This window comes from Tachysurus fulvidraco, chromosome 9, assembly GCF_022655615.1.
Source record: "Tachysurus fulvidraco isolate hzauxx_2018 chromosome 9, HZAU_PFXX_2.0, whole genome shotgun sequence".
In the NCBI taxonomy this organism is placed as follows: Eukaryota; Metazoa; Chordata; class Actinopteri; order Siluriformes; family Bagridae; genus Tachysurus; species Tachysurus fulvidraco.
In genome coordinates this window covers 25,844,335-25,869,870 of record NC_062526.1, presented here as the reverse complement: position 1 = coordinate 25,869,870, position 25,536 = coordinate 25,844,335, and the positions used below count along the sequence as shown (strand labels likewise).

The following is a 25,536-nucleotide window of genomic DNA, read 5'->3' as shown; positions in this document are numbered from 1 at the left end:
CCAGCATCAAAACTAACTAACTAACTAACTAACTAACACACACACAAAGAAACTATAATGATTTCATTTTTCTAAGGCATCCTTGATATAATATGATTCCTTTAGGTCTGTACACAGCTGTAAAAGTGACAAAAGCGCTCAGCTTTAGATATAACAAACTTTTCTATTCTGATTTCTGTTTCAAAAATAAATGACAGAAGCTGAAAAGTTCACTGTGGATTGTCTTCATTTTCTGCTTTTTATTACACAACACAGAAAAATGATCCCTCACATTCTGATTGTCTGAAGAAAGACACCAGTCATGCCCGGTGTGTAGCAGGACCAGCCTGTCACAGCAAAACATTATGCATGGGGACACCCCTGAACAGGGTAGATGAAGATGCTACACCCCTGAATGGTGGGCCTTGATATTAAGAGACAAGATTACTCCATGTACCATATAACATGTATGACCCAATAATATAGGCACTGCCTGGTGAAAGGGTTACCAAAGTGCCATTAAAACAGACTAAAGGCAGTATGTAGTTACTCCACCAGTTATAGCTGTGAATGTTCCTCCTGAGTATGGCAAGATGCAGCTTTTCCACCTCCAAAGACTCACTGAAATGGAGGAAAGAATGCCTGCCCTGCCAGCATGCCAAGAAATTGCAGGAGGAGCATCTGGTAACCTGAGTGGAGCTCCTAGGGCTGGTCAGTTGTAGATTTCCTGCTTTTCTTTTTGCTCTCTCTATTTCCTAGTGTCTTTAGGATTCTGCACCTGTCATTCCATGTTTTGGCCACTAGATGTCTTTATTTTCCCTCATGTTTTTTCCTTCTTCACACCTGACCAACAGACCACACAACATTTACACACCTGATGAACAGACCAGAATGGTCCTTTTAGAATTTATTGTTCTATTTTGCCATCTAGTGGAATAAAAAAGCTATAATTGTCTAATTATTCAGTTTAAATAGAGTCCACAAGTTTTATCTTAGAACACAGATTATAAATTAATGTGGTCGAGCAGATTTTGAACTTATTGTACGTATGTGCAGTTGTATTTCTACATACTGTATTGTATTGTAGTCCGTCTGAACGTATTTTAGCTGTTTTTCATTCACAAATTTTTCTGTCCACAAGTTCAAATTAACTCTTCTTACCTTTGGACTTTCCTGTATACTTCTGCTGTCAATGCCACATCAGCATATCATCACCATGTCAACAATTCTTACAATTATTAATCAAAAACCTGCTTATTTTTTTTAAATTAGTGTCTTTACTCATTGTGTTGTTTGGTTAAAGCAGTGTTTGGCATTTGTGTGTTTCGATGCAGCATCACGCTTTTAGTATTTCACTCTTCTGCCTTGTCAGTGGTGTGTTGCTAATATTTGCACTTCCTGTCAGTGTGTGAATGTGGTAATGTGTTAAACCTGCAGTGTGTGTGATCAGTATAGTGTGTGGATTTGGGTCCTCAGTAAGATTGGTCATGTCATTGAAGGTGAGTAATACATGCTTGGGCCTGATGCTGGTAGAAAATATAAGCGACAGACAGACAGACAGACACTGTAGAGAGGGAGAGAGTTGTGTATGACTGTCAAAACAGGAAGTAACAACTATTTCTTCACTATATGACTATATATGATCATGTGTGTGTGTGTGAGCATTAAAGATCGAATGTAAGACTGCATTTCCACACACAGTGTCTCTGCTTAAGGAGAGTTTTTAAAAATGCTGGTGTGTTTTTATCTTCTCCTTTTCCTTCACATCACTGAAGGCCAAGTTTGATCCATCTGTACTTTTCTTCCATGTGAATGTCTCAGGTTTGCTGTGGAGCTCAGTGCAGGAGCAGGGCAGCAGTACTGAGTCTCCTGTGTATGCAGTGATCTCTTCTGTCTCTCCATTTCCTTTCAGACTGCAGCCTGTATGAACACAACAGTTAACGATGTGTTAATAAACAGTTCACCATCTGTAACAACTCTACAGAACTACAGACATCCTGTAACTCCACAACTAACTAATGTCCACAACTTACTTGTGTCCAATAATCACTAATTTTAATAACTCTCTAATAAACTACAGACAAATCATGTCACAGTATTATAAGCTCACAGCACACAGCTACAGACATGTGGTTTCCTCATATGACGTTTCTACAGACTCAGGCAAAAATATTTAGATGCTTGTGACAGAAAATAACAGCAGCAAAAAAAAAATTATCCAAATGAAGAGATTATTGAGTGTCAGTTAGAATGTAAAGGTCTCTCATCATCTGTCACACACATGGTCAAGTGTTAATCCACAGAACACAAACTACACAATGTTCACATGAACATGTTCCTCTGAGAAACTGAAACTCTGCATGTATTTTACTCTTAACAGCAAAACCCACTTCTATTTTAGTGACATGACACAAAAAACAGGGAGTGACAGTGTGAACACACCACATGGGTAAGGAGTTTAGTGATGTCATCCACACATTCTGTGAAGAGTTTACACACACCCCAGTGTTTCAAGTATCTTTGACATGATTGGTCCAAAATCTTGTGATGTAACCACATGTACACCTTGATGAGTAACAGCCAATGAGAGAGCGAGAGGAAGGTGTAGGGGGACGAGGAAGGAACAACCAGAACAGCCATCATGATGAAGGAGACTCAGTGTTCTACATGAACCCAGGACATAGACGGGGATTAATAAAGACCTGGCAGAAAGTTCTTACTTAAGTGTTAAGCAGGTTTGATTAAAGTCCAATAATGAACATTTTCTCCTGTTTATATTTCTATTTACATTCAGTTTGGCAGCAAAAACAAAAACTCCAAAACTCAAATAAATTCAGTTGTTCAGTGAAAATTTTGTATTTTCATATAATAAGTAAGATTAGTGAATGACTTTATGGTTTAAAAGATAAAATCTTACATACAGCATTTCCTGACATAGTATTAAACAGGAATGTGTGTGTGTGTGTGTGTGTGTGTGTGTGTGTGTGTGTGTGTGTGTGTGTGTGTGTGTGTGTGTGTGTGTGTGTGTGTGTGTGTGTGTGTGTGTGAGTGAGAGAGAGAGAGAGAGAGAGAGAGAGAGAGAGAGATCAGCAGACTCACCTTCAGTGACATGAAGCTGTATAAGGAGGAGGAGAAGAAAACACACCTGCATTCTTCCTGAGGACCAACACATTAATCCAAAGAGAGAATTAGAGCTAAACACACACTGACCGACTGCTGCAGTGTGTCTCATCATAATGAACACACTTTAAATATCACACTGCAGTTTTATTACCTTACCTCATTCACACCCTCACAGTTAAAACAGGAAGTGCAAAATTAGCAGTATGGCCTTGACCACATAGAAGTAAGAAGTCTCTCATGTCTTTTGCACAGCAGAACTGAGTCTATGTTCTGAATCCTTATTAATCATCTAATGTTGATAAATTAACCAACTATTATACATTTTGCTGCATCAAACAAAAGCAGTGTGGTTTTGCATTTCTCCTTGTAAACATGTATTTTATTGTGTTTTACATTTTTCATGAACTTTGACATGACGTAGTGACAGTCAGCAGCAGTCTACAGCATTACTGACCTGACATCTCCATCTAGTGGTCTTTTAGAGTTAGTGCATCAGAATAAAGCTCATTATGATACGATTGATTGATTTTTCATGTAGTCTCCATTTACTTCATTTCACTTAAAAATGACAAATATACAAATATCTGTTATTCTAATGTTCTCTTTTATACACGGGGGCAGTCGTGGCCTAATGGTTAGCGAGTCTGACTCCTAACACGAAGGTTGTGGGTTCGAGTCTCGGGCCGGCCACGATTGAGGTGCCCTTGAGCAAGGCACCGAATCCCCCCAAACTGCTCCCCGGGCGCTGCAGCATGGCTGCCCACTGCTCCGGGTGTGTGTTCACGGTGTGTGTGTGTTCACTGCTGTGTGTGTGCACTTCAGATGGGTTAAATGCAGAGAACGAATTCTGAGTATGGGTCACCGTACTTAGCCGTAGGTCACTTCACTATACACTGTGTGTCATTCAACACATAGAAAGTGAACATCTGTTGCAAACAGCTGTACAAAAATTAGTAATGATGAGTCTGGACATTTCTCCATCCCACCTGCAGAAGTCACACTTACCAGAGTGCTGGTGTAACCTCAGCCCTTCTCTTAATTTTCAAGAGCTTTATCCTGGTCTGCATTGTGGTGGATATGGAGTTTCTCCCAAGAACACAGGGAATAAGGTGGGAATACATCATGAAGAAGGAGCCAGGTCATGACATGATGTTACATGATTTAGAGTCACTAATCCATCTACTAGCATGTTTTTGTACAGGAGATCACGAGAAACTTCACACTGATGGTAAGATGAGCTCAGGATCAATCTAGAGACCCTGAAGCTGTGAGGGTCTGGAATACTGAGTTTCAACTTTTAAAAGAGAAAAAGCTTTAATTAAGAATGCTAAAGTAAAATATGCTGAGAATAAAAAAAAAACAACTGTTTTTTGTTGAGTATGCAACGTGATATCCAGAAACTGTCTCTGCAGTCAATCTCAGCACGAAGAGTAACTAATGCACTAGGGGTGTGCAAAGCAGCCGATATTTGTATCTGTATTTGTATTTGTTGAGGGAGTAAAAGTATTTGTATTTGTATTCAAGTAAAATTCAAAATAGACATAAAAATCCATTTTTTTTTTTTTGCGTTACACTTCTAATTTACATTATAGTGTAAGTATTCTATTTTCTATTATATTCATTATAATAATTATGGATATGCAATATTGGTTGATGTTTTTGAACATGTAACAAGGAATGTCATTGAAAAGAAAATAACATAACAGCCATTACCTCATCCATGGTTAAACCAACAACTAATAAAATACCATTGTAAACATTATGAACCCCATCAACCACCCGTCCTTGTTGGAGGATGCTGAACAGACAGAATAAAAACAAATAATAATTCAAAGAACTTTTCTTCTTCTGCAAGAATTTCTTTCTAATACACAGAATTCCAAGAACTAAACTTTATCAACCCCTGACTGGGAGATCTGGCAGAACAAAAGTTGTATTCTATTTAATACTAAAAGATACAGCAATGCTATTGTCAACTGTCTGCCAAAAAAAGACACAAAGGTTTTTTTTTCTTATGTTTTATGTTTTTAATTCTTTCTCTTTTTTTTTTAATGTTTTATGTTAACGCTAACTTAACCATATTTCACTTGGAACAAGATAAATGCTTCCACACAGAACTTGAGCAAGTGTTTTTTGGCTGGTGGAGGACCAAGAGATGCTCAGCAGCAGACACACTCTTTTAGCCTATAGCCTACATCTTGCTGCCTGCAAAAGACAGAGTAACTTAAACGTACCATATAACTCCCACAAGTGCATACAATTCGACACAACTACACAAGCATTGTTTATCCTTTTTAACCGAACATTAACGTTACTCTGTCAACAGCCTATAGTCTAAATGACCGAGCTAACAGAGCTACTGTACGTAAACAGAGCTAAACAGAGCGAATAAGAGCACCCGACTGTAGACGTCAATAACGCAGCGTAATGAAATAAACGCAAAGGTTTTTGATATAAAGTTTTTCTTGTTCCCGAATACAAATATTTTTAAAGTATTTGTTCGAAATAAGTATTCGTAAAAAAACACGCTATTTGTGCCTTTCCGAATACCGTATTCGAGTTCGGCTCCACCCCTAATATTAATGTTATAACCTCATATTAATCTGTCATGAGATTATCACTGAAGTAACATTGTGAATAAAAATGACTCATTACCTTTAACAGTGAGACTGATGACTCTATTCACCCCCATTAACATCACACATGTAATCTCCTCCATCCTGTACAGTCAGGTGTGATATGAGCAGAGAGAGATTTCCTGAAGAGTGATCATTAACCAGCTGAAATCTCTCTTTGTACTCATCACTCTCAGGAGATATCTGTGCGAAGTTATTTCCATCTGTGTATTTCTTCCATGTGAAGTTCTCAGGTTTGCTGTGGAGCTCAGTGCAGGAGCAGGGCAGCAGTACTGAGTCTCCTGTGTATCTTCTGCCTCTCCTTTCAGACTGCAGCCTGTATGAACACACCAGTTAATGATGTGTTAATGAGCAGTCCATCATCTGTAACAACTCTACAGAACTACAGACATCCTGGAACTCCACAACTCACTAATGTCCACAACTTACTTGTGTCCAATAATCAATAGTTTTTATTAACTCTAATAACTACAGACAAATCATGTCACAGTATTGTACACTCACAGCACACAGCTACAGACATGTGGTTTCCTCATATGACATTTCTACAGACTCAAAAATATTTAGATGCTTGTGACAGAAAAAAACAGCTGTAAAAAAACATTTCTCTATTTTAGTGACATGACACAAAAAAACAGGAAGGTGGCAGGGGGTTGGTGGCTGGGTTATATTTTAGATTGTTTAATAATGGTAATTTCATTGTATTTAAAAATGCCTTCAAAATAAAATAGTTACACCAAAAATGAATATAAAGTTATTTAACATTTTAACTCACCAGAACGCTAAATCAATGGGAACCCTGAGCTTGTTTCTGCAGAGCAGGGTTTGGTGTGTGGGAATCACCTGTCCTGATAAATCCATATTTTATGTAGGACTCATGGTATTGTCTGTTATTAGTTTTATGTTTCTTTGATGTTGAAGGCTCTTCTTCTGTTTCTTCACTAGGCCTTTTCTTTTCCCCAAGGACACCTTCTAATGTCGTCTGTTTCGTGCTCATTTTTGCTATTTTGTGGGTAACATTTGAGAAAACACAATATACACGTAGACCAAGCACTATTTTGCTCATGGTGCGGCTTTAGGTGACGTCTCTCAGCTCCCGGTTAACCTCTCGTCCATGGAAAGTCGCACAAACCCGAAAGAATTACACCACAGTAAATAAAATGGAAATAATTTAATGTTCCTTGGGCGGACCGGTACCATTTGATCCACGGACCGGTACTGGTCCGTGGACCGGGGGTTGGGGACCACTGTTCTACATGAACCCACGACATAGACGGGGATTAATAAAGACCTGCCAGAAAGTTCTTACTTAATAAGTGTTAAGCAGGTTTGATTAAAATCCAATAATTAACATTTTCTCCTGTTTATTTTTCTATTTACATTCAGTTTGGCAGCAAAACCAAAAACTCCAAAACTCAAATAATTTCAGTTGTTCAGTGAAAACTTAATAAGTAAGATTAGTGAATAACTTTATGGTTTAAAGATAAAATCTCACATACAGCATTTCCTGACATAGTATTAAACAGGAATGTGTGTGTGCGTGTGTGTGTGCGCGGGCGTGCATGTGTGTGTGTGTGTGTGTGTGTGAGAGAGAGAGAGAGAGAGAGAGAGAGAGAGAGAGAGAGAGAGAGAGAGAGAGAGATCAGCAGACTCATCTTCAGTGTCATGAAGCTGTATAAGGAGGAGGAGAAGAAAACACACCTGCATTCTTCCTGAGGACCAACACATTAATCCAAAGAGAGAATTAGAGCTAAACACACACTGACCGACTGCTGCAGTGTCTCATCATAATGAACACACTTTATAGATCACATTCACACCCTCACAGTTAAAACAGGAAGTGCAACATAAGCAGTATGGCCTTGACCACATAGAAGTGAGACGTCTCTTATGTCTTTTGCACAGCAGAACTGAGTCTATGTTCTGAATCCTTATTAATCATCTAATGCTGATAAACTAATCAACTATTATACATTTTAATGCATCAAACAAAAGCAGTGTGGTTTTGCATTTCTCCTTGTAAACATGTATTTTATTGTGTTTTACATTTTTCATGAACTTTGACATGACGTAGTGACAGTCAGCAGCAGTATACAGCATTACTGACCTGACATCTCCAACTAGTGGTCTTTTAGAGATAGTGCACCAGAATAAATTGCTTGATTGATTGATTGATTGATTGATTGATCCAATTTCACTTAAAAAGACAAATATACAAATGCCTGTTATTCTAATGTTTCCCCTTCATTCAGTGTGTTTGTGTCATTCAACACTGTTAATGTTTCATTTCCGTCTGCCATGTCTATGTGCAATATGTTGTTGTCATCTGTCCATTAACGAATAATCCCGATATCTTCTCAGGATTATTTGTTTGTTTGTTTTCATCTCAACGAACTGGCATAACATCAGAACATGAGGGAGCAGCAACACTTTCTTAGTATACGAAATATCCCACGAATATTCCCTTCTCACATCTAGGGTCCAATTTCTCATGACTGTGTTTGTACGCGTAGCATTCTGATCCAAAACCCACATTGTAGAAAGGTCTGGCTTTCTTCCTGTCAACATGAAGTATGGAGTATTCTTAATTCTGTCATTATAGCATCTGTTTCGGATGTGAGTTGCAGTTTGGACAGCATAAGGCCACAGCACTTTTGGTAATCCCTTCTCTATTAGCAGATACCTTCCCATTTCAAAGATTGTTCACCATTGTCTCTCAGCTGTACCATTTTGATGAGGAGAGTACGGAGATGATGTGTCATGTCTTATATCCTTTTCTCGTAAAAGTGACTGAAATGCATTGCCCGTGTATTCTGTGCCATTGTCTGATCTTATGCATTTGACTCTACCGTATGGTGCACTGTTTGCAAGGAACCTCTCTGTCACTAGAGTAGCGTCATTCTTGTTTTTAAGTAAGTAAACAGATACTGTGCCTGAATAATCATCTGTGAATGAAATTGCATACTTATATCCTTTTTGAGGTCGGTTCAATTGGACCTGCTAAGTCAGTGTGTACCAACTCTAAGGCCTCACCAGCTTTTGTGTCAGTTTTCCTGTTTCTGCTGTTGATTAACTTTCCCATAGTACAAACATTACAGTCTAGTTTGGTATTACCTGTGATTTTCATACCCTCTACCACTTCAAGTAATTTCAACATATCACTAACATTACAATGTCCCATGATCTCATGCCATGTTTTAACATCACAAGTTAGACTCACTTTGTCCCTGGACATCATATCAGTGACAGATGCATCAACACATTGTTTGTTGTTATTTACCGTTTTCAGATAGTACAGTCTCTCAAGCTCTTCTATGCGGAACACAGCTCCATCCTTGCCTTTTAGTTCATTCTGTCCTTCCTGGAAGATCACCTTGGCCACATCTGTTGTAGCAGCTTGAACAGATATGATGCTCTGTGGGTATGATGGTATGAATAAGGCCTTCTTTAAAGTAATCCTGACGCATTTCCCTTCCACGTCCAGCAGTATCTCCTCTGCGTTGCCCCGCTTTAATGCCACGTTGTTCATCTTGGCTCCATCCGCCAACTCCATGTAGTGTGACTTTGGGTCAAAACTCCCATCAAATCTCATAATATTGTCTGGAAGAAATGTTTGACTGACTTTGAACACAAATGTTTGTTCTTTCTCATGTTCCTCTTGTTTATCTGCATCCTGTTTTGCTTCATCTTTGTGCTCGTCCTTTCTCAGACAGCATGTCTCATCACTGTGTGTTGAACTTTTATGGTAGCTGCACCACTTAGGTACGCCTTTTTGGCGGCAATCGAGGGCAATATGACCGCGGTTTCCACATCCGTAGCAGGTCACGGCTGCTATATGCACTTTCATCACATTGTCAGATTTGGGTTTATCCTCAAATTTTTCTGTCTCTTCATAGCTTCTTATTTTTGAACTGGGTGAAAGTCAATTCTTCACTACTTTGTGTAGTATGGATAGCGAAAGGTTTGTAGGAATCTGGAAGCCCTTTAGAATCATAGCTATTATCAATCCGTCACGTATTACTTCTTTAGCGTTTCTTAGGGAAGTTACTGCTTTCTCAGCTCGGACAATGTAGTCTGTTATCGTCTCCTAAGATTCCTTCTTTAACAAAGTTAGTTCAGTGTATAGGGCGATAATTCTAGGCTTACCCTGACTGGCGTAGTGACTTCGAATTATTTGCAGAGCTTTCCTGCCATCATCAGTCGCATCTCGCATCACCAGTGACAAGCTTTTATCGTCGAGAAACTGGATTAGTTCAGCTTAGCATTTCTCATTCTTTTCCGCGTCTATATCCCCGGTAGACAGTTTGTTTCTTTTAAACCCATTATTCCCAGATGACCAAGAAATTTTACTTCCCATAGTTCGTAGTTATTTTCGTCTTTTTTTTTATTTTTGCATTCGTCTCAGATGGCTTGTCAGTAAGGATGTACTGTAACTGAATGTGACATCATGAACAGACAACATGCTCTACACAGATACAAGTACAGCTCTGAGTCAGTAATTGAAGGTACAGTGTTTATTTATTCTACAGTATTGTGATCTAATCCATTCCATTTGCTTTATGATTTTATCCAAAGCTACTTTATCCAAAGTGTTTCCAGGATTTAAAATCACATCCATATTTTACTGTAAACCAAATGCTCTTTTTGCTTTGCTGATTGTTTACACTGTAATTGTGGAAATGCTGTAAAACTACAATGTAACTTAAACCCAGATACAGAATATGATCATTGGAGCATGAATACAGATAAAGATCTTGTCATCATGTTACTGCCCAAAGCCACAGGTCAGTAATGATCTCTTTACATATTTTAACTACATGATTTCAGTAGTTTCATGTACAGGTTATATTTCCACATCAGAAGTAAGAGAACTAAATGATGTTAAGGTTTAAAGGCTTTAAATAGCAAATTCTTACATATTTTACAATTATTTTGATTATTGAATAAAAGAGAGAGAGAGAGAGAGAGAGAGAGAGAGAGTGAGAGAGAGAGAGAGAGAGAGAGAGAGAGAGATAGAAAGAAACTCCTTCAGTGATGTGAAGAAAAAGGAGAAGATAAAAACACACCAGCATTTTTAAAAACTCTCCTTAAGCAGAGACACTGTGTGTGGAAATGCAGTCTTACATTCGATCTTTAATGCTCACACACACACACACACACACACACACACACACACACACACACACACACACATGATCATATATAGTCATATAGTGAAGAAATAGTTGTTACTTCCTGTTTTGACAGTCATACACAACTCTCTCCCTCTCTACAGTGTCTGTCTGTCTGTCTGTCGCTTATATTTTCTACCAGCATCAGGCCCAAGCATGTATTACTCACCTTCAGTGACATGACCAATCTTACTGAGGACCCAAATCCACACACTATACTGATCACACACACTGCAGGTTTAACACATTACCACATTCACACACTGACAGGAAGTGCAAATATTAGCAACACACCACTGACAAGGCAGAAGAGTGAAATACTAAAAGCGTGATGCTGCATCGAAACACACAAATGCCAAACACTGCTTTAACCAAACAACACAATGAGTAAAGACACTGATTTAAAAAAAATAAGCAGGTTTTTGATTAATAATTGTGAGAATTGTTGACATGGTGATGATATGTTGATGTGGCATTGACAGCAGAAGTATACAGGAAAGTCCAAAGGTAAGAAGAGTTCATTTGAACTTGTGGACAGAAAAATTTGTGAATGAAAAACGGCTAAAATACGTTCAGACGGACTACAATACAATACAGTATGTAGAAATACAACTGCACATATGTACAATAAGTTCAAAATCTGGTCGACCACATTAATTTATAATCAGTGTTCTAAGATAAAACATCTTGTGGACTCGAATTAAACTGAATAATTAGACAATTATAGCTTTTTTATTCCACTAGATGGCAAAATAGAACAATAAATTCTAAAAAGGACCATTCTGGTCTGTTCATCAGGTGTGTAAATGTTGTGTGGTCTGTTGGTCAGGTGTGAAGAAGGAAAAAACATGAGGGAAAATAAAGACATCTAGTGGCCTAAACATGTAATGACAGGTGCAGAATCCTAAAGACACTAGGAAATAGAGAGAGCAAAAAGAAAAGCAGGAAATCTACAACTGACCAGCCCTAGGAGCTCCACTCAGGTTAACAGATGCTCCTCCTGCAATTTCTTGGCATGCTGGCAGGGCAGGCATTCTTTCCTCCATTTCAGTGAGTCTTTGGAGGTGGAAAAGCTGCATCTTGCCATACTCAGGAGGAACATTCACAGCTATAACTGGTGGAGTAACTACATACTGCCTTTAGTCTGTTTTAATGGCACTTTGGTAACCCTTTCACCAGGCAGTGCCTATATTATTGGGTCATACATGTTATATGGTACATGGAGTAATCTTGTCTCTTAATATCAAGGCCCACCTTTCAGGGGTGTAGCATCTACTACCCTGTTCAGGGGTGTCCCCATGCATAATGTTTTGCTGTGACAGGCTGGTCCTGCTACACACCGGGCATGCCTGATGTCTTTCTTCAGGCAATCAGAATGTGAGGGAATCATTTTTCTGTGTTGTGTAATAAAAAGCAGAAAATGAAGACAATCCACAGTGAACTTTTCAGCTTCTGTCATTTATTTTTGAAACAGAAATCAGAATAGAAAAGTTTGTTATATCTAAAGCTGAGCGCTTTTGTCACTTTTACAGCTGTGTACAGACCTAAAGGAATCATATTATATCAAGGATGCCTTAGAAAAATGAAATCATTATAGTTTCTTTGTGTGTGTGTTAGTTAGTTAGTTTTGATGCTGGCGTATACTGTAACTTCTTCTGATGCCACTGGAGTGTGTGCTGCTCTCACAGTGTTACTGTGGACTACAGTTGCGTACAGCAGGCCATCCTGCAGGAATAGAGCAGCAATCATGTTATTACACACACACACACACACACACACACACACACACACACACACAAAAATAAAACATATAAACATGTACATATAAAATACACGCATTAAGAATTATACACACCTGTTCTTCTTTGTTGTGTTCAGTTTTTGGATCCATGGCGGTGTACAAAACATCAGAATCATTCTGTAGGAACTAAGATGTATTAGAAAATAACTAATGACACACACACACACACACACACGGTAAATGGTGTTTTCTCCAACCTGCTTCTTCTGCTGTCCTGCTTGTCCATCATCGATCTGTCGTCGTCTTTGTACTACAGAATGAAACGGAGTGAAAAGCAGAAATCTGTGTTTGAGTGAGTGTGTGTGTGTGTGTGTGCGTGTGTGTGTGTGTGTGTGTGTGTGTGTGTGTGTGTGTGTGTGTGTGTGTGTGTGTGTGTGTGTGTGTGTACCTCTGTGTTTCCAGTAGATGACCCCTCCGAGTATAAGCAGCAGCAGCAGAACCCCAACAGCAGTAAAGATGATGATGGTGGTGCTGAGAGGAACTGAGTTTGTCCCTATGTGGAACAGATGAGAAGTGAAAAGGACACAGGGGTTTAAATTCTTCATTCTGATTGGTTCACCATGTTGAATCATTATCTTGCTCTGACAGTTTATATTAACATGCTGATTCTAATATGTTATCGTTTCTATAGTAACAGCTCCTTCACAGGGAGAACTCTGGTGGACTCTACAAAATCTGAGGCCAATTTTCAGATTTATTACTTTTTATAACCATCTGAGTAATTTGTTAATGCATATTAGCTTTCTATTTAAATAAAGAGGATTTGTGAGATGATTCTGCTCCTGGAGATGTTAAAAGAACAGGAGAACATCATGAGCTCATCTTAAATAAACAGAAGTTAATGTAGTGTGTTGACTAACGTACTAACACTAAAACTAAGACTTTTCATTGCAGTGTGTATCAGTGGTGTGTGGTACCTGGTCTGGAATGAGGTGAAGTTGTTGTGATCACTGGTGTGGATGATGAAGGTCTTGTTGGTGCCCCTGTAAGGAGAGAAAGGTTTAATAAGTTATAAATAAAGAGTGTGATGTGTGGTGAGTGAAGGCAGGACACAAGTGTGGAAACTCAGTGTGTTCTTTATTAAAGACAATCCAGGAATCGTAGTGAGAAGTGAAAGCAGGTCAGAACACAAACTCAGATAATCTGTAATCATAAACACAAACACAGACGAAGGACAGAACACAGAACAGAAATGTGTCTAATTATTACATTTTATTTATCAGTTATTGTCACCAAGATTTGATGAATGATCTCCACATCATTTATTATAAAGTAGAAGTTCACATATTTTATTTTAATTAAAATATTTCATTGCCATAAATAAACACTGTAGTCGACTTCACATAAGGTTTATAGACAGAAGGATGTTTTACCTTTTACTGTGAGTTTGATGTCTGTACCGCTTTTGTTGTTGATCTCACACCTGTACCATCCTCCATCCTCTACAGTCAGGTGTGATATGAGTAGAGAGAGATTTCCTGGAGGATGAACATTAAAGACCTGAACTCTGTCTGTGTAGAGATTTGTCTGCTGCTTTGGGAAGATCTTTATGACATCAGATCCTTTATAAAATCTCCATATGAAAGTGTGTGGTTTGGCTTGTAGTTCAGAGCAGGAGCAGGGCAGAAGGACAGACTGTCCCACGATTCCAGTCACATTCACTGTCTGTTGATTCGGTCTGCAACCTGGAGAATGAACTAACATAAACATATTGTATTGATGTTACAACATCAGATTAATCTGTCATGAGATTATCACTGAAGTAACATTGTGAATAAAAATGACTCATTTACTTTTAACAGTGAGTCTGATGTATCTGTATTCATCCCCTTTAACATCACACCTGTAAAGTCCTCCATCCTGTACAGTCAGGTGTGATATGAGCAGAGAGAGATTTCCTGAAGAGTGATCATTAACCAGCTGAAATCTCTCTTTGTACTCATCACTCTCAGGAGATATCTGTGCCCAGTTATTTCCATCTGTATTTCTCTTCCATGTGAATGTCTCAGGTTTGCTGTGGAGCTCAGTGCAGGAGCAGGGCAGCAGTACTGAGTCTCCTGTGTATGCAGTGATCTCTTCTGTCCCTCCATTTCCTTTCAGACTGCAGCCTGTATGAACACACCAGTTAATGATGTGTTAATGAGCAGTTCACCATCTGTAACAACTCTACAGAACTACAGACATCCTGTAACTCCACAACTCACTAATGTCCACAACTTTCTTGTGTCCAATAATCACTCATTTTAATAACTCTCTAATTTCCACAAGTGGTCAGACAATTTTGCAATTAAAATGTATTTTTAAACATTTCCTATATAACAACACACTTCATCATACACAACTACAGACAAATCATGTCACAGTATTGTGGCAAGGTACAGACATGTAATTTCATCACATGACACTTCTACAGACTCAGGCAAAAATGTTTAGAGGCTTTTTACACAGACAATAACAGCAGAAAGTAAACATTGTTCAAATTTATACAAATGAAGAAGTTAATCTATTGTATTGATGTTACAACATCAGATTAATCTGTCATGAGATTATCACTGAAGTAACATTGTGAATAAAAATGACTCATTTACCTTTAACAGTGAGTCTGATGTATCTGTATTCATCCCCTTTAACATCACACCTGTAATCTCCTCCATCCTGTACAGTCAGGTGTGATATGAGCAGAGAGAGATTTCCTGAAGAGTGATCATTAACCAGCTGAAATCTCTCTTTGTACTCATAACTCTCAGGAGATATCTGTGTCCAGATATATGTGGCTTTCTCCCATGTGAATTTCTCAGGTTTTCTGTGGAGCTCAGTGCAGGAGCAGGGCAGCAGTACTGATTCTCCTGTGTATGCAGTGATCTGTTCTGTCTCTCCATTTCCTTTCAGCCTGCAGCCTGTATGAACACACCAGTTAATGATGTGTTAATGAGCAGTTCACCATCTGTAACAACTCTACAGAACTACAGACATCCTGTATTTCCACAACTCACTAATGTCCACAACTTACTTGTGTCCAATAATCAGTAATTTTAATAACTCTCTAATAAACTACAGACAAATCATGTCACAGTATTATAAGCTCACAGCACACAGCTACAGACATGTGGTTTCCTCATATGACATTTCTACAGACTCAGGCAAAAATATTTAGATGCTTGTTACAGAAAATTACAGCAGAAAAAAAAAATCCAAATGAAGAGATTATTGAGTGTCAGTTAGAATGTAAAGGTCTCTCATCATCTGTCACACACATGGTCAAGTGTTAATCCACAGAACACAAACTACACAATGTTCACATGAACATGTTCCTCTGAGACACTGAAACTCTGCATGTATTTTACTCTGAACAGCAAAACGCACTTCTATTTTAGTGACAAGCCACAAGAACCAGGAAGTGACAGTGTGAACACACCACATGGGTTATGGGTTTACACACACACCAATGCTTCAAGTATCTTTGACATGATTGGTACAAAGTCTTGTGATGTAACCACATGTACGACGCTACAGTATAAGAACCTCGATGAGTAACAGCCAATGAGAGAGCGAGAGGAAGGTGTAGGGGGACGAGGAAGGAACAACCAGAACAGCCATCATGATGAAGGAGACTCAGTGTTCTACATGAACCCAGGACATAGACGGGGATTAATAAAGACCTGGCAGAAAGTTCTTACTTAATAAGTGTTAAGCAGGTTTGATTAACGTCCAATAATGAACATTTTAATCATAAGTGTTTATTTTTCTAGTTAATTCAGTTTGGCAGCAAAAGCAAAAACTCCAAACTCAAATAATTTCAGTTGTTCAGTGAGAACTTTATATTTTCATATAAAAAGTAACATTAGTGAATGACTTCATGGTTTAAAAGACAAAATATCAAATACAGCATTTCCTGACATAGTATTAAACAGGAATGTGTGTGTGTGTGTGTGTGTGTGTGTGTGTGTGTGTGTGTGTGTGTGTGTGTGTGTGTGTGAGGGAGAGAGAGAGAGAGAGAGAGAGATCAGCAGACTCACCTTCAGTGACATGAAGCTGTATAAGGAGGAGGAGAAGAAAACACACCTGCATTCTTCCTGAGGACCAACACATTAATCCAAAGTGAGAATTAGAGCTAAACACACACTGACCGACTGCTGCAATGTGTCTCATCATAATGAACACACTCTATAGATCACATTCACACCCTCCCAGTTAAAACAGGAAGTGCAAAATAAGCAGTATGGCCTTGACCACATAGAAGTAAGAAGTCTCTCATGTCTTTTGCACAGCAGAACTGAGTCTATGTTCTGAATCCTTATTAATCATCTAATGCTGATAAACTAATCAACTATTATACATTTTAATGCATCAAACAAAAGCAGTGTGGTTTTGCATTTCTCCTTGTAAACATGTATTTTATTGTGTTTTTTGTCAACGTACATTTTTCATGAGCTTTGACATGACGTAGTGACAGTCAGCAGCAGTCTACAGCATTACTGACCTGACATCTCCATCTAGTGGTCTTTTAGAGATAGTGCACCAGAATAAAGCTCATTATGATACGGTTGCTTGATTTATTGATTGATCCAATAACATTAGTACACGAGGGAGCAGCAACACTTTCTTAGTATAAAGTTTTTATATTCACTAAACTTGTTTCAAAATAAAAGTTCCTTTTCTTTACACATGCGCACAATAAAATCTTGCATATTTTCTGCGTACAACAGACAGTATTATAATCTAAAATAAAATAAAATTATAAGCAACATAACATAATATAAATTATATGATTAATGAGAACATATAACTCAACACCCCGACTTGTTCTCATCATCTTAAGCCATGTACAATGTCATCACAAATATTTAGTTCCCAAACAGAAAACCCTTGAACTTTTGATACAGATTTTGTCAAAATGTCTGCCACCATGTCTTCTGTTGGACAGTACACAATATTCATTCTTCCCTCACTTACAGCATCACGGACAAAGTGATATTTTACATCAATGTGCTTAGATCTAGATCTATTCACTGGATTTCTACTCAGTGCAATGGCCCCCTGATTATCACCACACATCGTGGTGCAAGTGTAAACACTACTGTCCATGCCATTTAGCAGTTGAGTTAGGTTCATGCTTTCCTGAGTAGTGTTTGCTAGACCAATGTATTCAGCTTCGCAGGTTGACAGTGTCACCTGTTTCTTGGACTTCCATGAAATAGCCGGTCCTTGTTCTGTCAGGCTGAAACCGTATCCTGAAATGCTACGCCTACCTTCTACAGAAGATGCCCAGTCTGAATCACTGAATGCTCTTAGACTTAAAGTCTTGTCTGTTTTCTTGAAACACAGCTCGTAGTCAACCGTACCTTTCAGGTATCTCAGGACATAGCAGCTACTAAGTCATGTGTTTTAGGCTTTGCAAGGGTTTGTGACAGTTTACTGACTATCCAGCTAATGTCTGGTCTGGTACAGGTCATTGCATAAATCAAGCTTCCAACAAGTTCATGGTATTCTTTGGGGTTCTCAATCTCGTTGTTGTTTTCTTCCTCATTCCTATTACACTTCACTTTTAACTCACTTGGGGTAGCTTTTGGTTTACAGTTTGACATTCCAAACCTTTCAAGCATTTTGATATTGTACCTTTTCTGATTCATTTTAATCTCTCCATCTTTTTGTTCAAACTGAATCACAAAAAACAAGAGATTTTCCCTAGATCTTTCATGTTAAATTTGGACTTCATTTCTTTCTTTAAAACTGTTGAGCTGATCCTCACTGCTTGCTGCGATTATTAAATCATCTACCCATATGACCAGTATGATTGTCTCATTTTCAATCTGCTTTCCATACACACAGTAATCAGACTGATTTCTCTCAAAGTTGTTTTGTTCCAAATGATCATTTAAAAGTTTGTACCAGTTTCTTCCAGACTGTTTTAGACCATACAGAGATTTCTTCAACTTGCATACTCACTGGTCTCCTGTGTTAGATGTCTCTTCAAAACCCTCTGGTTGTTCTAAGTATACTGTATGTCTTCCTCTATTGGAGCATGAAGATACGTTGTTTTTACGTCCGTCTGATGAACAAAGAAGTTGTTCTGAGCAGCTATCTGCATTAATGCCCGTACCGAGGAGAGATTTGTGTCGGAGCAAATGTTGGCCTCTCTATAGGTTTGGGGGACTCTACACACTGCCCTGTAGCAATAATCAACACTCACATTGGTTACATCATCTTTGGAGTATGTCAGGTAATCTTGTAAATACTTTGGGGGTCTCTTTTCTCTTGGTAATGTTTTAGATTAGCCGTGGCTGTTAGACCTGTACTGTTTTTGTTGTCTTCTGTATCTACTTTTTCCATAGTCCCATCATGTTCTGACACTTCTGTATTGTCTGTATTAATACTCTTTATGTTTTCATCTAGGATCCGGTTCTCTGTGATTTCCTCATTTTGTGGGGCATCACCACTGTTCTCACTATCCGGGATTCTGTCGCTGTAGCCTTAAATTTCTAAGTAATCTTCATCGGTTTGTGTCTGCTGTTCAGCACTGCTCTTCCTAAGGAATTTCACCAATCTATGTTTTGACACTTTTCCTGTCTGTGGATTGTATACCAGATAAGCTGGGCTATTTTTACTATACCCCACGAATATTGCCTTCTCACAACGAGGGTCCAATTTCTCATGATTGTGTTTGTATGCATAGCATTGTGATCCAAAAACCCACATTTTAGAAAGGTCTGGCTTTCTTCCTGTCAACATGAAGTATGGCGTATTCTTAATTCTGTCATTATAGCATCTGTTTCGGATGTGAGTTGCAGTTTGGACAGCATAAGGCCACAGCACTTTTGGTAATCCCTTCTCTATTAGCAGATACCTTCCCCTTTCAAAGATTGTTCACCATTGTCTCTCAGCTGTACCATTTTGATGAGGAGAGTACGGAGATGATGTGTCATGTCTTATATCCTTTTCTCGTAAAAGTGACTGAAATGCATTGCCCGTGTATTATGTGCCATTGTCTGATCTTATGCATTTGACTCTACCGTATGCTGCACTGTTTGCAAGGAACTTCTCTGTCGCTAGAGTAGCGTCACTCTTGTTTTTAAGGAAGTAAACAGATACTGTGCCTGAAAAATCATCGGATATGATGCTCTGTGGGTATGATGGTATGAATAATGCCTTCTTTAAAGTAATCCTGATGCATTTCACTTCCACGTCCAGCAGTAACACCTCTGCGTCGCCCCGCTTTAATGCCACGTTGTTCATCCTGGCTTCATCCGGCAACTCCATGTAGTGTGACTTTGGGTCGAAACTCCCATCAAATTTCATGAAATCGTTCTTCTCTGTTAAGATGTGGGACGTTGCTCCACAATTTACCATTAGTTCATATTGTCTGGAAGAAATGTTTGACTGACTTTGAACACAAATGTTTGTTCTTTCTCATGTTCCTCTTGTTTATCTGCAGCCTGTTTTGCTTCATCTTTGTGCTCGTCCTTTCTCAGGCAGCATGTCTCATCACTGTGTGTTGAACTTTTATGGTAGCTGCACCACTTAGGTACGCCTTTTTGGTGGCAATCGAGGGCAATATGACCGCGGTTTCCACATCCGTAGCAGGTCACGGTTGCTATATGCACTTTCATCACATTATCAGATTTGGGTTTATCCTCAAATTTTTCTGTCTCTTCATAGCTTCTTATTTTTGAACTGGGTGAAAGTCAATTCTTCACTACTTTGTGTAGTATGGATAGCGAAAGGTTTGTAGGAATCTGGAAGCCCTTTAGAATCATAGCTATTATCAGTCCGTCACATATTACTTCTTTAGCGTTTCTTAGGGAAGTTACTGCTTTCTCAGCTCGGACAATGTAGTCTGTTATCGTCCCGTTGGATTCCTTCTTTAACAAAGTTAGTTCAGTGTATAGGGCGATAATTCTAGGCTTACCCTGACTGGCGTAGTGACTTCGAAGTATTTGCAGAGCTTTCCTGCCGTCATCAGTCGCATCTCGCATCACCAGTGACAAGCTTTTATCGTCGAGAAACTGGATTAGTTCAGCGTAGCATTCCTCATTCTTTTCCTCGTCTATTTCCCCGGTAGACAGTATTGTTTCTTTTAAACCCATTATTCTCAGATGACCAAGAAATTTCACTTCCCATAGTTCGTAGTTATTTTCGTCTCCGTCAAAGACTAGCCTCTGTCATCTTCCTCCTGTAGCATTGGCGCGCCTGGGCCCATAACCTGTTAATGTTTCATTTCTGTCTGCCATGTCTATGTGCAATATGTTGTTGTCATCCATCCATTAAAGAATAATGCCGATATCTTCTCAGTATTATTTATTTGTTTGTTTTCATCTCAACGCACTGGCATAACATCAGTACACGAGGGAGCAGCAACACTTTCTTAGTATAAAGTTTTTATATTCACTAAACTTGTTTCAAAATAAAAGTTCCTTTTGTTTACACATGCACACAATGAAATCTTGCACATTTTCTGCATACAACAGTCAGTATTATAATTTAAAATAAAATAAAATTATAAGCAACATAACATAATATAAATTATATGATTAATGAGAACATATAACTGAATACACACACACACACCATCCTTTCTTGCATGTATGATTTTTGCATTCGTCTCAGATGGCTTGTCAGTAAGGATGTACTGTAACTGAATGTGACATCATGAACAGACAACATGCTCTACACGGATACAAATACAGCTCTGAGTCAGTAATTGAAGGTACAGTGTTTATTTATTCTACAGTATTGTGATCTAATCCATTCCATTTGCTTTATGATTTTATCCAAAGCTACTTTATCCAAAGTGTTTCCAGGATTTAAAATAACATCCATATTTTACTGTAAACCAAATGCTCTAAAATGCTGTAAAACTACAATGTAACTTAAAACCATGATACAGAAAATGATCATTGGAGCACGAATACAGATAAAGATCTTGTCATCATGTTACTGCCCAAAGCCACAGGTCAGTAATGATCTCTTTAATATTTTAACTACATGATTTCAGTAGTTTCATGTACAGGTTATATTTCCACATCAGAAGTAAGAGAACTAAATGATGTTAAGATTTAAAGGCTTTAAATAGCAAATTCTTACATATTTTACAATTATTTTGATTATTGAATAAGAGAAAGAGAGAGAGAGAGAGAGAGAGAGAGAGAGAGAGAGAGAGAGAGAGAGAAACTCACTTCAGTGATGTGAAGAATAAGGAGAAGATAAAAACACACCAGCATTTTTAATAACTCTCCTTAAGCAGAGACACTGTGTGTGGAAATGCAGTCTTACATTCGATCTTTAATGCTCACACACACAAACACACACACACACACACACACACACACACACACACACACACACTATCACATATAGTGAAGAAATAGTACTACTTTTTTTCAGTTGTTACTTCCTGTTTTGACAGTCATACACTCTCTCTCTCTCTCTCTCTCTCTCTCTCTCTCTCTCTCCAGTATCTATCTATCTATCTATCTATCTATCTATCTATCTATCTATCTATCTATCTATCTATCTATCTATTATATTTTCTACCAGCATCAGGCCCAAGCATGTATTACTCACCTTCAGTGACATGACCAATCTTACTGAGGACCCAAATCCACACACTATACTGATCACACACACTGCAGGTTTAACACATTACGACATTCACATACTGACAGGAAGTGAAAATATTAGCAACACACCACTGACAAGGCAGAAGAGTGAAATACTAAAAGCGTGATGCTGCATTAAAACACACAAATGCCAAACACTGCTTTCACCAAACAACACAATGAGTAAAGACACTGATTTCAAAAAATAAGCAGGTCCAGAATCCTAAAGACTCTTTGTGTGTGTGTGTGTGTGTGTGTGTGTGTGTGTGTGTGTGTGTGTGTGTGTGTGTGTGTGTGAGTGAGAGAGAGAGAATGAGCGCAAAAAAGAAAAGCAGCAAATCTACAACTGACCAGACGTAGATGAGATCCTCCTCCTGCAATTTACAGGAGTAAATACCCATACACAGTCCTCGAGAGGGTATGCTAAGTAAATTACCACCTGCAAAATCCTGGTAATTAAGCAGTCACCCAAGTATCTCACATCATCCAGCTAATAAATGGGTTTGATAAACACCACTGGTGTTTGCATTCACTATTCTCCCTACTCATCTCTCTAGCATTCCACCTTTCAGATCAGGCAGCAAACGGGTCATTAACAAGTCCAAAAATCCAAAAACCCGTCTGTAACAGAGCAATACAGGGCAGGCAGGAGCAATGACAGGAAAACAGGCAGGGTCAAATCAGGCAGCGCAGGAACAGGAACAAATGCAGGATGACTTAACATGACCAATAAGCAGGCTTGGGCATGCTTGAGTCTGGAGACATGGAAAGACTGGTGGATATGCAGTGCCCTGGGAAGCTTGAGATGGCCTGGCACTAGCTTGAGGACCTTGGATATCAGAACTGTCCAACAAAGTGAGGGGCGAGCTTCAAACAGGTGAATCTGAATGTCTTAAATATCGTGGCAGCAGCACTTGACAAAGGCTAGGGTTGAGGTGACAAAAGCCATGGGTGACTTATAAAGGGGATAGGCTAGTAGGCCAGTGGGGGTTGATGGAAGGGAGTTGTGCAGATATGTGAGGGATCTTTAGCACACAAGGTTCAGAGTCATTATTTGAGCTCTTCGTTTAGATCCTTGGCCATTGGATGGGGGGTGCAAAACCAGACAACAGACTGAAGGAAACTCCCAAAAGGTAGCAGAGTTTATTCCTGAACAAAGAAGTGAATTGGGGGCCTCGGGTTCGGAGACTGTTACGGGGAATGCTGTGTAGGTGGAAGACATGCCAGCAAGGGCAGCTTAGGCAGTGGGAAAAAGTGGACCATATTTGAGAAGCAATTGACCAAAGAGAGAATCACAGTGTTGTGAGAGAATGGTGTTAGTTTGGTGACCAGAACAAAGAAGTGAACTGGGGGCCTTGTTCAGAGACTATGTTATGGAGGATGCTATGTAGGTGGAAGACATGCTGGAGCAGGAATTGGGTGGTTTACTTCATAAAGTGGGCTATCTTCAAGAAGCAATTGCCCAAAGAGAGAATCACAGTGTTGTGAGAGAATAGTGTTAGTTTGGTGTCAAAAGAGACGTGGGCCCATGTTCTACACAAAACAGGAAGAGGCTAATACTAACCTGCTGGGGGATTCTTGAGACTTTTCAGCAGGGCACAAACTGGGCAAGCTGCCACAAACTGCTAGATGTCTTTCTTGAGGGAGGGCCTCCAGAATTGCTGCTGGAGGACTTACTCCAGAGGGAAGGCTTTTCATTGATGATTACCTGTGCTCTTAGGTCCTCCATTGGTCTCACTCCTCCAGCTCAATCTTGATGGTGGTAGGTTGCATTGTAGTTCTGCTCAGACTGGCTCAGACAATAAGAATTGAAGGTGCAGGAATGTAGACGATGTCCATGGGGTCTCTATGAGTCAGAACTACTCCAACACCATCCGAAGCATCAACCTCCACAATGAATTGGTGCACTGGATCAGGCAGGGACAGTATGGCACAGACCTGTACACATGAAATAGCATGGTGGTAAAGACATGGAAGTCATATTTCTCAGCCTTCACGTACAGACGGTTCTAGAGGAGGCATTGGATCATGGTTTGGACTTTGTGGGGGTGTTCCTCCAGGGAGTGAGAGAAGATCATTATGACATCCAGGTAGACAAACACATAGTGGTTGAGCATGTCTTGGAGGACATCAATAACAAGTGTGGTTGGAATACTGCTGGCAAGTTGGTGAGGCCAAACAGCATAACCAGGTACTCGTAATGTCCAGTAAGTGCGTTAAAATCCGTCTTCCACTAATACCCCTCTCGGATGTGGACAAGTTGATAAGCATTGTAAACCAAACAGCTTTGTAAACACAGTGCCTCCCTGGAGGAGTTTAAACACCAAAGAGGTAAGGGTAGCAGCTGTTGAAGATGGATGGACCAGTTGACCAGTGCTGGTAGCTCTGAGGGTGCAAGGTGCAGTGCGAGGAGTGATGAGGGCTTTAAGATAAGATGCGTGCAGCTACCGGAAGCCAGTGCAGGGAGCACAGCAGCAGGGTGGTATGCGAGAACTTTGGTTTGCGATAACAAATTGAAAACAAGTCATGAATCTGCATTTTTTATCATTTGCAGAGGACAAATTGCGCTTATAGATAATCCTGCCACGCACTCACGCACCTACTGTAGCCAGATTTCCCAGTGCTGAAAAGACAGCTCTGCTTCAACATCAGTGGCTCTCCGCTCTTCTGCAAAAGCCCAGAGAGTCTAAACGGATATAGCAGACAGACAAGTGAGACCATTTTCCTTCGAGGTAATGCTGACCCATTGAAGACATCATCAAAGACTACTTTCCTTGAAAACGCTTCACTGTGAGCCTGTGCTTACAATCAGAAACCGAAGAACCCACAGGAAATGAACACCAGGTATTCTGCTGGTAGATGAACAACACTGATGAAGCTGGTCAAAGGTAGTAAAGTATTTTACAATCAACTATCCAATAAGGATCTACTGATTAATTCAAATCTGTTACAATATTATGTTAAAAAATTCTTTTAGCATTATTTTCTCGCAGATTTGAATTAATCCGTAGATCCTTGATTTTAAAAAATATGTCAGTTCTATTAGCAGTTACAATGCAATATAATGAAAACTAACAATGTGCCTTTTTTAAAATTTTGTCAACACTGTGAAAATGAGACCTCTAAATGTATTTATTTTAACTCTTTATTTTAACTTTAATTTAAGGATTTAGCTAAAACTGTGAATAAGAAATGAAGTTAATGTATTTACTAATTTATGCAGGACTATT

The 25,536-nt window shown here is 39.1% G+C and overlaps 2 protein-coding genes and 1 long non-coding RNA gene across 17 annotated transcripts in view; 1 reads left to right on the top strand and 2 right to left on the bottom strand.

Annotated features, from left to right (window-relative positions):
• Window positions 1-25,536, top strand: part of LOC113649525 (obscurin-like) — a 293,303-nt gene that overhangs the window by 186,384 nt on the left and 81,383 nt on the right. The gene's annotated exons all lie outside the window — the stretch shown is intronic.
• Window positions 1,780-11,305, bottom strand: LOC113649530. 2 transcript variants are annotated; one of them, XR_007143807.1, is made up of 3 exons: window positions 11,079-11,305; window positions 3,079-3,135; window positions 1,780-1,899 (listed from the first exon to the last, which is right to left on the bottom strand). It is a non-coding gene; the product is annotated as an uncharacterized LOC113649530 (long non-coding RNA). The 2 variants fall into 2 exon arrangements; XR_007143806.1 differs by lacking the exon at window positions 11,079-11,305 and having other exon boundaries at window positions 3,079-3,303.
• Window positions 12,349-25,536, bottom strand: part of LOC113651831 (Down syndrome cell adhesion molecule homolog) — a 29,800-nt gene continuing 16,612 nt past the window's right edge. For 3 of the 14 annotated variants that reach the window (XM_047818208.1, XM_047818207.1, XM_047818197.1), the window contains 5 exons: window positions 13,628-13,693; window positions 13,099-13,203; window positions 12,908-12,960; window positions 12,765-12,827; window positions 12,349-12,634 (listed from right to left, as the gene is read on the bottom strand). In XM_047818208.1, the coding sequence (XP_047674164.1) occupies window positions 12,527-12,634; window positions 12,765-12,827; window positions 12,908-12,960; window positions 13,099-13,203; window positions 13,628-13,693 (395 nt within the window). In that variant the 3' untranslated portion in view covers window positions 12,349-12,526. Of the gene's footprint in view, window positions 12,635-12,764; window positions 12,828-12,907; window positions 12,961-13,098; window positions 13,204-13,627; window positions 13,854-14,083; window positions 14,408-14,503; window positions 14,819-15,298; window positions 15,608-16,726; window positions 16,773-25,536 lie in introns of those variants that run through there. The other 11 variants (XM_047818199.1, XM_047818194.1, XM_047818198.1 and 8 more) reach the window with 9 other exon arrangements.